The 14,608-nt window shown below is 46.3% G+C and overlaps 1 protein-coding gene across 3 annotated transcripts in view; it reads left to right on the plus strand.

Moving 5' to 3' along the window:
* The first annotated feature begins 869 nt into the window (after window positions 1–869).
* Window positions 870–14,608, plus strand: part of LOC128905615 (cystathionine beta-synthase-like protein) — a 28,513-nt gene continuing 14,774 nt past the window's right edge. For 2 of the 3 annotated variants that reach the window (XM_054191937.1, XM_054191958.1), the window contains exons 1-6: window positions 870–995; window positions 7,227–7,351; window positions 8,381–8,592; window positions 9,182–9,288; window positions 10,250–10,384; window positions 13,631–13,710. In XM_054191937.1, the coding sequence (XP_054047912.1) occupies window positions 7,310–7,351; window positions 8,381–8,592; window positions 9,182–9,288; window positions 10,250–10,384; window positions 13,631–13,710 (576 nt within the window). In that variant the 5' untranslated portion in view covers window positions 870–995; window positions 7,227–7,309. Of the gene's footprint in view, window positions 1,005–7,226; window positions 7,352–8,380; window positions 8,593–9,181; window positions 9,289–10,249; window positions 10,385–13,630; window positions 13,711–14,608 lie in introns of all 3 variants that reach the window. The other variant, XM_054191947.1, reaches the window with a different exon arrangement.

Below are 14,608 nucleotides of genomic sequence, written 5' to 3' on the forward strand. Positions count from 1 at the left end.
GTCTAGGTGTTTTCCAGAGTCATGCTTAGGGCTTGGCACCTTTTGGGATAAACCCATTTCCTGATTCATGGCACAACTACCGCTAGCGAAATGATCGGTGTGGGTTTATTTCAGTGAGAGGGTCACGCTTACTTTCTGTAGCACCATTTCCAGCTCCCAGCTCGGGCATTCACCACCTCCTCCCTGTGCCAGGATGGGTATTTTCAGCCTTTGACACCAGACCCAGAGACGCCTGGGTCGTCTCTCTTCCCCCTGATGTCGACTTTGGGCAAGCTGAGACAGGGCCGCAAAGCCGGCTGGCCGGCCGCAGCACAGCCCTGAGGCCTTTTCAGAGGGTTCGGCTGCCGGGGGGGGTGTCTGGCTGCAGCCCCACCCGTGAAACTCCCCTCACAGCAGCCCCTCTGATGCGGTGGGTATTATTTTTCCCCAAATCCAGCAGGCTGCCAGTAACACCTCCAGCGCGCGGGGTGTTACAAGCAGCCCAGGTGCCTGTTCCTTCCCTCACGGCCACGGCCTTCGAAGGCCGCGGCCTGGCTGCGCCCCCTCGGGCCCACGCCCCCGGCAGAGACCTCTCCTCGGGCTCCGCGGGGCCCCTTTGGGGAAACCCGCCCGTTTTGCCCCTGGTTTTCCCTCCGAGCTCCGGCATCGGGCCGGCCACGCTGCTCTCCGCCCCGCCCGGGCCCGGCAAGGGCCCGGGCCGGCCGCCAAGCGGCTGCAGGCGGCAGTGCCGTGTGGCCGCGCGCCGCCTCCCCATTGGCTGTCCCTGACTCGCCAACTCCCCCGTGGCGGCCAATGGCCTCGCCCGCTCCCGCTCCCTCCCCCCGGGGGGCGGGGCCGACGGCGGGGCGGGACCAAGGGGCTCGCGGGCTCTTTTTAACCCCAGGCCGGGGCTGGTCCCTTTCCCTCCTCCGCCTTCGCCTCCGCCTCCTCCTCCTCCTCGCCGGTGTGCCGCGCTGCAGCGCGGGTGGGCGGCGTCGGCGTCCTGAGGAGCTCGCGTGAGTAAGGTGGCGGCTGCATCCCCTTCGCCGCCCGTTGCATCATCCGCGGGTGCGGGGGGAGAGCTGCGGGGGGAGAGCTGCGGGTGTCCGCATCGCCTCAGCAGGGGCGGCCGTTAAACGGTCACCGTGGCGTGGCGTGGCGTGGCGGTTTCCCCTCGCTGCGGGGAAGGATGTCGGGCTGCGGGCTGGTGGGTGGATGCGGTTGTACTACATGGGTGGGCTTTTATTTTGTGATTAAGAAATGGGAATGGGGGGTTTCAGGCCTGTTGCGGGCAAGCGGAGCCCTGGAGCTGGCCTGCCGGCGGGGAGGGAGGGCAGCGCCGGCTTCGGGAGGGTGCCTGTGGCCTTCCCGCTCCTCCGGGCGGGAAGCCGAGGGAGGAAAGGCCGGCTCCCTGCTTCTTACACAGGCTCGCAGGATGATATTGTGCCTTTTGTTGTTCTCTCTGGGTTTGGCACCAGCTCTTTGGCTGTTCTTGGCCGTTCATCCATTGTTCTCGTAGGTACCGTGGCGGTCTCTTGCCAATGTTTTTTGCCTAATGCAGTGGACTAAGAAGATTTTTCTATTGCACTTTATTGTATGCGTTGCCCTTCCCCTATTAGGAAGGGCCTGATATTGCCCGAGACCTGTGAGACCTACTTCAATAGCAATATTAGTAATGCTGGTAGCGTATTACTGAACTAGACATTACTTGAAAGACAAGCAGTTCCTCTCCTTTTCCTGTTTATCTACTCTTCTGTATATCTTTTTTTTTTTTTTTTTAAAAAAATCCTAAAGCCTTTGACCGTGGAGATTTTGGAGCGTTGGGCCCTGTTCCAGCAAAGTTACTCAGAGTGTTTACCCTTTAAACGAGTCTGTTTGCTGAGTTGAGGCACAAGAGCTCTGTGTTCTGTAAAACTTGTGCTGCAGCAAGGAGGGAAAACTCAGAGTATGGAGATAAGTGAAATCTGGGGATTTTGTGTCAGAGGAGGAAAAGTATTTCCTGTGAAACTAAGACCTGCTCAGAAATTGGTATTTCTTAGCAGGAGAATGGCTGTAGTGAGATTGCTACTGATGATCTCCGTTTAGGTGCTAGGTTAAGTCCAATACTTGGGGTGTTTGGGCGGGTTATCCTTTTTTGATATTAGTTGGTGGCTCTTTAATATCCTATCATGACCCTTCTGTGTGTGAATTAACTAGCCTGCTTTCCTGAAGCCAAAGCAGTACTTCTAAAAACTGTGGTTGGTAGCAAGGGTCATGGGGGCCCCGTGTCCTGGAGCATGCATGCTGGCTGAGGTATGTCACTTAGCTGGCACTGGCAGCATAGCAGCCTGCCAGTATGGCTCAGATGCACTGGCCTCTGGCTATTGGCAGGTGCCTGCTGTCTGCATGTGAGACACACAGGAGCTAGGCAGGCAGCAGGGTGCACCCTGCTCATGGTTGGACTGTGGATACCTGCCAAAAGCTCTACAGATGTAGCCAGAGTGGGTGGCAGCTGATCTTTCCCACAAAACATGCATCAGCTAAAAAGCTGGCTTCCTGCCCAGGCACTGGTGACCAGTGTTTCTTTGCCAGCCTTTATCAGACGTCCCTGGGCTAACAAAAGATGTGATGCCTCGTAATGCTGGGGAAGGGGAGCTGTGCTTCTACCTGTTTTATAGACTGGATAGAAACTGAGAGCAGAACTCCAGCTCCTTCTTTTTGTCATGCTGAGCACCCTGCGTAATCTCTGTGCTTCTGTTAACCGTGCCTGTAATGCTTTCCTCCATGTACTTGGTGAGCTTAACAGATCAAGAGTAATGTTGGTCCATCTTTGTGTGAAAGGGAACTAGAAGCAGGGAAAGTAATAATGAAATTTTCTGACTGCAACAGACGAAAATGCAGATAAAGACATCCTCCAGTCTTTTTTCTAATGCTGTTGTGCTCCTCGAAGACTTCAGTCTTCATTCAGAAAACTTATCAGGCGAGCCTGGACAGGGTTGGACTGAATTCAGGAAATGGAGATGTCAGAGGACACCTGAGTTACAGCTGCGTGCACAGCTTCCCTTCTGTGGGGAGAAGGCAGGCTGAACACTTTAATGTTTTTACAGGCTCATCTCTAGTGTAACAATTGCCTTAACGGTTGCCTTAACTTGCTTTGCTGTTGAAGTTTTAACATCTTTGCAGTGTTACGAAGGCATTAAAGAACTACTCATTTCATATCAGGAGGCTTCCAAGTATGCCAGCACAGCCTTGAAAGGAAGAGTGGTTATTGAGAGGACACACGTGTGATCATCTGCTCTGGCAAGGAAAATAGATAAGATTCAATTCTCAAAGTATTTCTTCCCAGAGCCACAGTGTTGTTAATTCATACCCCAGTTACTTCGTGTCACTTAATATCTCCTGACACAGAAGCGATGGCTGCCCACTACTGAGGAAGTAGCAGGGAGGAGCTGGGGGGAAATATGAAAAAAAAAATAAAAAAAAACAACACAAAAAAACAAACCAACAAAAAAACCAGATGCAGATGCATCACTTACAGCTGTGGTGTTTCTGAACACCATTGAAAGGCTGGATGGGTACTGCTACATCTTTAAACCTGTAAAGATCTTAAAGCTCTCTTAAGACCCTGTGATACTCAGAGTGAGCAGAACTGGTCTGTAGTGGTTTACTTGTTCACGAAGTAAAGTACTTGCTTAATGTCAAAGTTTCCCGTTCTCAGGCCGCAGCATAATGAAATCCCATATCTCATCTCCTGCTGACTAGTTAGCCCTTGGGGCATCTCTCTCTGATCCACCTCTTACACCTGCCTTTTAGGCAGCTTTGTTTCTGCTTCAGACAAGAGTTGAGTTAATTAAGTTCTGGCATACATGGTACTCTTTAACTGCCTGCATTAGTGCTGACATCATATACTGTAAACAGCCTTAGAAAGTATAGCTCCTAACATATCTATGAAATGAGCTCAGCTTAGTATGGCTGGGGATTAATTTCACTCGGTGACCTTCAGTCCTGTTCTGTAGGAGTTGAGAAATAGTTTAGGTCTTTAAGGTCCCATGGAGATGGATCCAGAGGTGTGAGCCTTGCCCATGAGGCTTTCTGGATTTCATACTTCTGCCTATCCCCCAATCCCCTTCGTGACTTTGTAAATTGTCTTTCTGATTTTTCTGCCTCATGCCCTCTGCAGATATAATGGTAGAAGTTAGTCAGACTTGTCTAGTTAGACTCGGCCCACACCCCTAGCTAGTTATGGGAGTGTTCCCTTTTACAGCAAATTTAAATTCAGGCTGACAGAACTTCTGTCATGAAGATGAGCAACTCTTCCTGCAGCTTATGTCCCTCAGACTCTTCTAAGCAGCCATCAATTGCAGCTGGAGCAGCAGTCACCATTCTCCTGTCCTGTCTCCCCAGTCTACATTCCCAGAAGAAAGACTGAGAAGAGGGTCAGGCTAGTGAAGAAGTTGCTGTCGTCCTCTGTTTTGTCAGTTTCTGCTCACCCCCTTTCCTGGGTCCCCTGTGCCCCCCAAAGATCTTCCTCAGTAGGAAGCATCAGCTTCCTATGGCCCAATTTGGGCCTGTAGGCAGGATCATGGGTCTTGGGAGGAATTTGGGTGTCCTAGGCTGACCACCTCTTCCCCCTGTTTTGCTGAAGTTGCATCATCTAGCGTTGTAAGCACCGGTTGCATGCTCTGGGTGGTGTTCAGGGAGTTCATCAGTAGCACTGAAGGAGCTTGAAGATCTGAGATCTTCCTGTTGGTACTGAACATGACAAGTCACTCTTGGGCTCTTGACTTGTTTCTTAGGTAGAACAGTAAGCCATCACAGATGCCTTTATCTGTCTCTGCTGAGTGCTGCAGTAATAATTCCCCATGGAGAACAACCAACTCTGTCCTAGAATTTTGTCCTTCTTCAAAACCCTAAGATGTTAGGTTGAACATAGCTAAGACTGATTCTCTACTAGCATGATTAGAATTTGACTTTATAAAGGTATATATGCATATTTATCTACTTTGGCCTGGGTGAGTGTGGGGTTATTTAAAATAATGCCTAATAAAATGTTTTGAAGGGATTTACTGAAGAGGATCTTATGTTCCTTTCAATGAATGATGTTACTTCAGGTTAGTATTTGGTGACAGAGTTTTTGTTGGCAGTGCTTGTGGTTAGCTTTTTCTCTCTATCCTCGCTTTTGTTCAGAGTTCTGGACCCATTATTGAAGCTTTGATGAAACATCAGAGTTTTGCCGTTCTAAACGTATGAGAGAATCTCACAGCTTAGTTGAAGGTGATAAATATAGCTTTTCCTCCATTTCTGCTGTTCCTAATTCAAGAGGTGATGGGTGATGCTGTTAGTGGATTGTGGATTTTTTTTTTTTTTGCCTTACAATAGGGGAAATGAGATGGTATTGTCTTTCCCAAATTGGAGGGAATCCTCCAAAAGGCAGCTTTTGAAGAGCACCATGTTAATTTCTTTCTTTCCTTCCTTCAATACAAAGAACAAATACTTATTTTTTGAAACCTCTGAAACTTTTCCTGCAACAAATTTCTCTCCCTTCCTCTGCAATTTTGGACCCTCTTGAACAACACTGAGGACTGGTGATTTAAAGCTTTTAAAGGTTTTGCCCTCCTATTTTATCAGAACCTAGAAGATGACCAAAACCTGCTGTTTCCTGTCTATAACCTGTTGCTGCTTTCTTTCTGAATGTTGAAATGGTTTGATCCTTTGGCAGCAAGGTACCCTTATTAGATGGACTTTGTAAATATTGTCAGTGCTACCTGTGAGCAGAGGCAGTCAGTGTCAATGTCCAGTATCACATGCCAGCTGTCTAAAGGAGCACGTGAATGCGACTCATAGAAAGACTTGAAACTTCTTCAGTGGTTTTTCTTTGTTAAAAAAAATGCTGATATTCTGAACTGTGAACCGGGCACCTTCTAGAAATAGAAATGGAGGCTGGGTTTCATTCTGGAACTAAACTAATTTCTGGTAACAAAGACTGGTTGATGTTATTTAGATTATGTGTATTTATGGGATATTAGCTTTCTTGGACTGGTGTCTCTCAGTCTAGCCCTGGTCAGTAGCCTATGACAGGATGTAGTCCATCTTGGCTCTTGGGCATGTAGTAACCTAAATAAAGGAGAATCATATCATTTTGGTACCATGGAAGACTTTATATGCGAAAGGAGAATTATTTCAAGCCTTAATCTGGAAAGTTGGTGCTTTTGGAGGCTTTTTTTCCTAAAGAAGGGCAGTTTAAATGCCTTTGGCATGCAATAAATGAATTGGTGTGTGCATAAGGCAGTCGTGGTTAGTGGTGCATGTTAACTTGCAGGATCAAATGCTAAAGTTCACTGATCCTGTGGTTCAGCTTTTTTTCCAGTGTTTTACCAGACCATCAACTCTGATCTAAGCTGTGTCTGTTTTGTGCGTGTTTGTCAGAAGAAGGAGGATGAGACCAAGGACCCTTTCCAGGCCTAGCACAATTCAGTAATGGAAAGAGCTTGAATCTTGCTGCTAAACGGTGATGAGAAAAACAAATACTAGGAAAAAAACCCCACACTGTCCAAGACTTCAGCCAGATTTTTGCCTTCAATGGAAAGGAAACAGGCAGGCTCTATGAACAACTAGCTGGAGTAGGAGAAATGAACTTACTGCTTCTATTTTATATTTACTAATTTCTAAAACAAAAAGCCTGCTAGAAGGCTTCCTTGCTTCCTTGTGGTTGAAGTGTTTACTGTGTGTGTTATATCCAGCATCACTACAATTGTGCATGCAATACTGATTCAGTTGAGGTAGGAACTTGTGAGGTTTAAGGTCTCCCCAAAGGCAGAGAGGCCTCTACAAGTGTTCCTATATGAAGTCTTTTCCTAAGTTGTGTAGAAGGTCTTTTGGTGATGGCCCCATGAAGCCCTTTCACCCTCGGTGTCCCTACAGGTATATATCCTGCAAACTGGAGTATTTTCTATTACTTTGTGTGGCTTTCAAGCTTATGGAGTTGCAGACAGTCCAATAGAGATATTTTCTGCTTCCTTTACTGGATCTGAGCTGTGGAAGGCAGGGCAGGGGAAAAATCAGGTAATGCGAGAAGAACAGGGTCAGGAGACCCTTCACTGGTCTTGCGCAGTACCTCTGCCTTATGATCATTTTTGTTTATCCTGTTTACACAAGACATTGTCACTTCGTTTTGCAGCTTCTATTTTTCCCTATGAAAGTGGGATGTTTGTCTTGCCCCTGCAAGAGGCTCTTTCCTGATTTTTATTTTTTTTTTTAATGATCTGCAGCTTTGAAGAAGATTCCAGTCTTGTGACCCACAGTACTTGATCTTCTGAGGAAAGTCCGATCTACTGTGCCGTCACCAAAGAACATGGAGAAGTTGATGTCAGAAAGGCCTGTTTCTGTGTCTAAGGTACTCATTGGTCTTTGGGGAATACTGTTTGCCTGCCTTTCTGTCACCAGAATTTGGGAAAGCCCTACGTGTTTTTGGAGGGAGTTCTAGGTTTTTTTTTTTTCTGGAATGCTATGGAAGTAGGTGCTACTGAAACCAGTGGCCTTTCTGGAAGAGTTCTCCTTCATGACTACAAGTAGCAATTCAGAGTCTCTTGGCACCACGTAGTCTTACCCTGTTTCTCTCTGCTTGGAATGGGGAGGTTTTATTTCAGAGAGCTGTTTTTTTCGTGTGGGAGGGGTGTCTCCCATGAAGTTAGTCCTGTTTTCTTGATATTTATGGATGGTAGTTACAGTAAGCACATGCTTCAGTGTGTTTTAAGTTCCCTTCATGTAGGGCACTGCATTGAGCTTTTGCACTCAGCATTGCAGTGCAAGATTCTCATTTTGGAGATAAGGATTTGGCAAATCAAAATTCCGCTGAAATGCTTTCCCATCTTCACAGTGGGAAGTGAAGTTCGTTGTGACCTTTTTCACATAAGGGAAAAACAAGGTGGACATTTGAGGATGGGATTTGTCTGAGACATACTATGCTCTCTCCCTGAACACCTGAGTCTTAGGTACAGTGATAGGATCTCTTGTAGTCAGTGGTAGAACCTGTTCTTGGGTGTTAAAGGCTAACTGTTGCCATTGCTCTCTTTGGCTTATAGGCAATACTGCTGTCTTGAAAATTGCCACCAGGGTAGTTTCTGTTGAGCTTCCCTCAGAAGAACTGCGTGCTGAACCACTAGACTGGAAACAGATACATTAGTGAAGGGACAGAGACAAGAATAATGACTCCTTATGAGTAACATGATTTTTAGCTATTTTAGGAAGGATGGTGATATGAGTGTGAATGGGTGGTTTTCCATGGTGCCGAACTTGAGTAACTTTGATAGTCTCAAAAGATGCACTAACTTTGTTACAGCAAGGCATACAAATCACACTCTCTCTTCCCCCCTCGCTTCTTTTGTTTGTTTGTTTTCTCTCTTTTCTGTCCCCCTCCCCCAAGGATGAAATGCCTAGACGTCCTCCCCAGCAGAAGCCAGATATGAACTCATGCCCTCATGCACCTGGCAAATATTTCCTCCCTGGTGGGATGGACAATGAGAACTGCAAGTCTAATGACAAGGAAAGGGAGTGGATCCGCCCTGATGCACCTAGCAAATGCACATGGAAGCTTGGGAAACCCATCTCTGCCTCCCCCCATCGTCATACCACTCTGTAAGTATTACTTATATTTGCTGATTTTCAGTACAGCGCTAATCCAGGTCCCCTCAGAGCCACGTGGACTTAACAAAAGATGACTGACTTAAATTGATGCTGTTTAGCATGTGAATACACTGGTGCTTCTTAATTTCCACGTATAAGCAAAGCTAAGAACCCAGATTAAGGGACCTTGCACCAAAGATGTGAAACTACATGAACTGGAACTAACTTATTTTAAGTAACCTGGCAAGCAGTTCCCTGACTAGATGAAAGATTGCACTGTTAATGCCTTTTGCTTATAAAATAGCTGACTGTCAGCACTGCTAAACTACTTCATGCCAGGAGGAAGTGCAGAGCCCTTCATTCTTGCCTCAGCACTTGGCTTGATGTCTGATTAATCCTTGTTTTGGTTAAGGACTTGATGTTTTGTGAATTTATACCCAATGGACATTCTTTTAAACTAAAATATCTAAAATAACTAGCCTGGTAAAGGTGGGGGAGAAAGCTGGTTGAATAAAAAGCATTGGAAATGCTGTGTTGCTTTTGTGTGATCTGCCTGTGGCCCCCTCTGTGAATATGCTGACTTTTTTTGTATGTGTACCAGGCCAGAGCCTCTGAAAATCTTGCCAAGCATCCTCAATAAAGTTGGCAATACACCCTTGGTGCGAATCAACAAGATTGGGAAGCAGTATGGGCTCAAGTGTGAACTCTGTGAGTATTTCTGCAAGCAGAAAATCAAAATAAGAAACACTGTTTCAGAAACTTGGGTAGTCCTGGTTAGCAATGGGTCCACTGGAGTCCCACCTGGGCACAGGAGGAGTGCAGGTACCCTACAGAACATGGTGAGAAAAATTCCTCTTTTTCTGTGGCAGTTTTTCAGATTTTTAGGATATGGTCATCTAAAACATCTTTCAATTTGTACTTCATGAGGGCATTCCCTGTAACTTTTCCATTTTTGTAGAAAAAGTAAAACTTTTTCCATAGAAAATAACTTTTAAATTTTAAAAATGTTTTATGAAGTTTTTGACTGCTTCATCAGTGTGTGTACAAATGCAGATCTGCAGTCACCACTAAAGATCATGGAAAATGATGAAAGGGATGAAACTTTCAGCGAATGTTTTTGTTTGTTTTTTAAATCCAGCAATCGTGGAGATATCTGGAGGCTCTGATCAGACTCCTGAAAGGTGGTGCTTAACACCATTGAAGGGATTAGTGCTGTGAGTACTGAAGTGAAAGTGTAGACTGAACAAGGGGAGAAACTTCCAGTTTGATCAGAAAGTCTTTGGCTGGAGAATGTAGCAGGGAAAAGAGGCAAGGCATGTTGGTAGAGTTCTGTTTCCCCCATGCTATAGCAGTGGAAGAGCCCTGGGGCTTTTCATCCTAATGCCTGGGCTGTAATAAAGAGGAAAGATGAAAGGAGAGGTCATCTTTTGAGACTGACAGAGTGTGGGTTCCTGGCTTCTGGGGCCAGCATCAAGTACCAAACTTGCTTTGTTGTTGTGACTCTTAACATTGGAGATGCTGTGAACTGAATCCCCCATCTCTGATGTAAAGTAGGGAGGTCAATTGGGCAGACATGTTAAGAGTTGGTCTTGCAGATACGTTTGGGATCAGCAGCCTGTTTAACAAATGACTGCTGTTTAAGAACTCTGCTTTGTTTCTTTTTTTCTAGTGGCAAAATGTGAGTTCTTCAATGCTGGAGGCAGTGTGAAGGACCGAATCAGCCTGAGGATGGTGGAGGATGCTGAAAAAGCTGGGATCTTGAAGCCTGGGGACACTATCATAGAGCCAACCTCTGGAAACACAGGTAGGGGATGGAGAGACCCTAGTAAAGTGTGTGAGGAAAATGCTGTGGTGCTTTTCCTGGAAGAGGCAGACTTGAGTTTGGTGCATGGAGGCTGCCTATGCAAGGAAGAAAAGGGATCCCTTCCTGCTTGTATGGTGTAGGGAGCAGTGCCTCTTCCATCTCACACGAGGAGCAATTCTGCAGTGCCTATGCTGAGCAGAACAGCTGGAAAGGAGGTCTGCTAAATTTGCAGAGGCCTTTTGCTTTAAAAGAAAATAAGTGTTAGGCCATATTCACCAGGGTCTTCAGGTCCTATTCAGGAATTAAAGTCTGACTGAAATTATTGAGGAAAAAAAAAAGCACCAAAAGACTGGTGTGAATCTGGATCTTCCCATTCTATTTGGGAAGTCCTATGGTCCCTTTGTCAGGTGAGGTGGGCCTGGTTTGAGAAACGGCCTTTCCCATGTTGGTGCAGTTGAGATGGGAGATGAGCTGCATCCCCACAGCACTGTCTGCTGGCATACCTCTTGCACACCTAGATTTTTCAACAGATTCCACTTGGGTCAGCATCTCCTCCTTGGAGGGCAGGGGGAAGGAACAGTCCCGCTAATTAGGGGCCAGGGCAGAGCATCTGATGATCCAAGCAGCCTGGAGTTAACTCGGGGTTCCTGTGTCATGGCTGTTGTACTTCTGTTAAGCTGTTCTGTTGGTGGAGAGTAAACATACCTGGAATGCTCTCCCTTAAGCTAGTTCAATATAAAATATGCTGCTGCTATTAGGAGGATCCTGAGCTGAGCTACAAGCTACTCTCCTGCCTGATTTGTTCTGGAGAGGTGTCTTGTCCTGTTCTTAAACTGTTTCCTGGGCATCCACTGTTGCCTTATGATAGACACAGGCCAGGCAAATCTTTTGTTCTCTTGATCCACTTCAGCTTTTGTTAGTGGAGGGACTGGGATGATGAGCTGATCTGTGACCAGTTCTCCTGCCTTCAGCAGAGAACTGTGAAGTCGTATCTGTTGCTGTTTGATCAGCAGCTGCTCTGTGGGGGGTGCAGTGCAACTGGAGCCCTTGTGACTAACACCTCTTGCCTGAACAATAGCATGTAGTGGAAAATCTCCATATTCCTTTCCTCCAGCATCTGAGGTCAAATTATGACATCCTGCTTTCTGGGTCAGTACCTGATAAATGGTTCTCCTTGCCACAGAATCCAAACGACAGAAGGCAGAACTGAAGGAGATACAGGACAGTTACTTCAGAAAGATGTCTCTTTTCATGTAAAAGCAAAGGCTGGGGCAGATGGTAACCTGAGAGAATTGGCTTTTTCTCTAGGCTACTGTTCAGAGCTACTGATTATATTAAATGTGAGAGCTAATGTGTTACATTTTTGTCATCTCTGCATCCCACTTTTTCCTCAGCCAAAGTCCTGTTCTGATGTTTGCTGCATTTCCAGGTCACTAGCAGAATGTACAAAGTGTTAGAGTTCAGGTCTCAAAATGCTTTCTTCATCACAGACCATAAGGGAGAGTGCTGGATGGCTTCTCTTCAGGCTTTGGCCTTAGCGAGGCAGTGAGGCCTCTGCTTTTTTTTAATTGGGCATCCATATTTGACTATAATAGACTGGCAAAAGTTTCCCCCCCACGCCTGAAATATTTAACTTCTCTTACAGGAACAGTTAAAAATTTTTTTTTCACCCCTACACAATCCAGCACCATGTAGAAACAGTGCCAGCTTTGAACAAGCAAGTCTCTGTGTAGGGTAAACTGCCTGGGAGGCGTTCTCGTGGGCATGTGTTGGTACTTTGCCTTGTACCCAAAACAGCAGGGGAGGTGCCGTGCAGCCCGACCTCAGACACATATCAACTAACTTGATCTGTTTAGCTTATCCAGCAGAGAGGTGATTTGATAACAAGCTTCTCTTCTACAGGGGAAGCACTCTGAGCTTAGCTTTTCAGGTAGGCAGACAATAACAAGCTGGAAGGCAGAAATCAGGCTGGAGGTACAGATTTTTAAAGTAGAAATGAGGTGTCTGTCTCTAACAGTCAAGGTACTTCACTGTGGTAGCAAGTTGACATAATGCATTAGAACCTCAATCACAAACAGTGTTTAATCATAGAATCATGGAATACCAGATGGGAAGGGACCTCAAGGATCATCTGGTTCAACCTCTCTTGGCAAAAGTACAGTCTAGAGAAATGGACTGTTCTCATTGTGAAAAAATTACCTCTTGTGTTCAATCGGAATCTCCCCAGGAGTAACTTGTACCCTTACCCCTTGTCTCTTCCATGTGACCCCTTGTAAAAAGGGAGTCTCCATCCCTTTTTACTCCATCCCATCTCTATCTTCTTTGTAGCCACCTTTTAAATACTGGATCATGGTGATAAGGTTTCCCCTTAGCCGCCTTTTCTCAAGGCTGAACAAACCCAATGCTCTCAGCCTTTCCTCATATGGCAGGCTTCCCAGTTCTTTGATCTTCTTTATGGCCCTTCTCTGGGCCCTCTCCAGCCTGTCCACATCTTTTTTTTTTTTTTGTATAGTGGGGACCAAACCTGAATGCAGTATTCCAGGTGTGGCCTGACAAGCACTGAGTAGAGTGGGATAATGACTTCTTTACCTCTGGTGGTGATGCCCTTGTTGATGCAGCCTAGCATCCTGTTGGCTTGCTTTGCCACCGCAGCACGCTGTTCACTTGTATTGGGCTATTTGTCCACCAGGATCCCCAGGTCCCTTTCCACAGAGTTGCTGCCCAGCCAGGTAGATCCTAGTCTGTGCTCCACTCCTGGATTATGTTTTCAAACATGTAGTCATGTCTTTTAGAAAGGACTTGATTTTGGCACACTGTAAACTAGGGATTTAATGCAGAAGTGAGTCAATAGAGGCTCTAATGCTCTTCTGACAGTATCAAAACAATTGCTCTAGTCTTCTTTAGCATAAAGCTCATTCTTTTCCCAAATTACTTCTGTAAAAATGAAGTGGGTGAGAGAGGAAAAATGTGACGTGCATGTGGTAAAACTAGCAGTTCGCACATGTCAAGTTTTACCACCCTTGGCTAAACTTTCTGTTGGCTGTGATCCTCAAAGTACTAGCAGCATCTGTATATCCAGTTCTCCCCAGTAGTCAGAAACATCCCCTTTGCCACCCCTCTAGAGACACTGTACTCAAGCCTCTGGTGAAAATCTGATTAAAGCCAGGGCATGCCAAAGCTAGCATTGTGGGTTTTGTTCTTTGTTGCTCCTCACTGTATGCTCTACATGTCTTTGCTTGCTTCCAGGAATTGGGCTGGCCTTGGCTGCAGCAGTTAAGGGCTACCGCTGTATCATTGTGATGCCAGAGAAAATGAGCATGGAGAAGGTCAGATCTGCTTTTATTTTCAATAACTTAAAAGTAAGCATGTTCTCACTTGTAGAGTTCGTGGTGCAGATGGGTGCTGTGGCTTTAGCAACAAAGGTGAAGCCTCTTTGTCTTGAAGTCATTGGCCAGGCAGAACTCTGCTGAGGGACTGTTGCCCAGTGCCCAGAGAAATCCAGGCTGGCCAACTATGGACAGAAAATGTCTTTAAGACCTGTCCCCACAGCACTTTTACTTGGAAAACTGTCATTACTGTCAAGGGAACTTGACACATATCTAGCACGCTGAAGAGACTACCTGTCCCTGGGTTAGCTGTCCCTCACTGAGCAAAGAGTAGGAAGGAAGGCAGTGCTGAAGCTTTGGATATTTTTCTGCTCTGCACTGGGCTGAGCAAGGCTGTGAGGAAGACCATTTACCTCCTAAAGTTACACTGGGGGGTACTGGCAAGCATCTGAGTTGTGTCACCACAACAACAAAGGGGAAGGAAAAGCCATCTGGGTAATGTCCATTTACCTTCTCTGTGGAAAGCACAAAACAGCTAGCTCTAGAGCAAGCTCTGTCCTGTGGTGCTGCATCTGCAGCTGAAACAAGAGAAGAGAGTAGAGAAGGGATCCCCTCTGTTTCACACTTGAGGCAGCAAACTGCTGTCAGCAAAACCACTTATCTCAGTTCAAACACTTCCAGTGTTCCAATTGAAAGGCAGTGGCACAGAGGAGAACAACATCCCCTGAAGGGCTACACTCATTGCTTGCTCTTAACGTGCTCTGGAGGGAGAGGTACCGCATGATCATTGCCATGTGCCACACAGCACCAAAGGCCTCCCTCCCCTCTAAAGACAGGCTTTGCCTTAGCTCAGTGTCATAAACCTTCTTGCCCTTATAGCAGTTGAATGGTGCATAGG

Source organism: Rissa tridactyla, chromosome 1 (assembly GCF_028500815.1).
Source record: "Rissa tridactyla isolate bRisTri1 chromosome 1, bRisTri1.patW.cur.20221130, whole genome shotgun sequence".
NCBI classification, from domain to species: domain Eukaryota; kingdom Metazoa; phylum Chordata; class Aves; order Charadriiformes; family Laridae; genus Rissa; species Rissa tridactyla.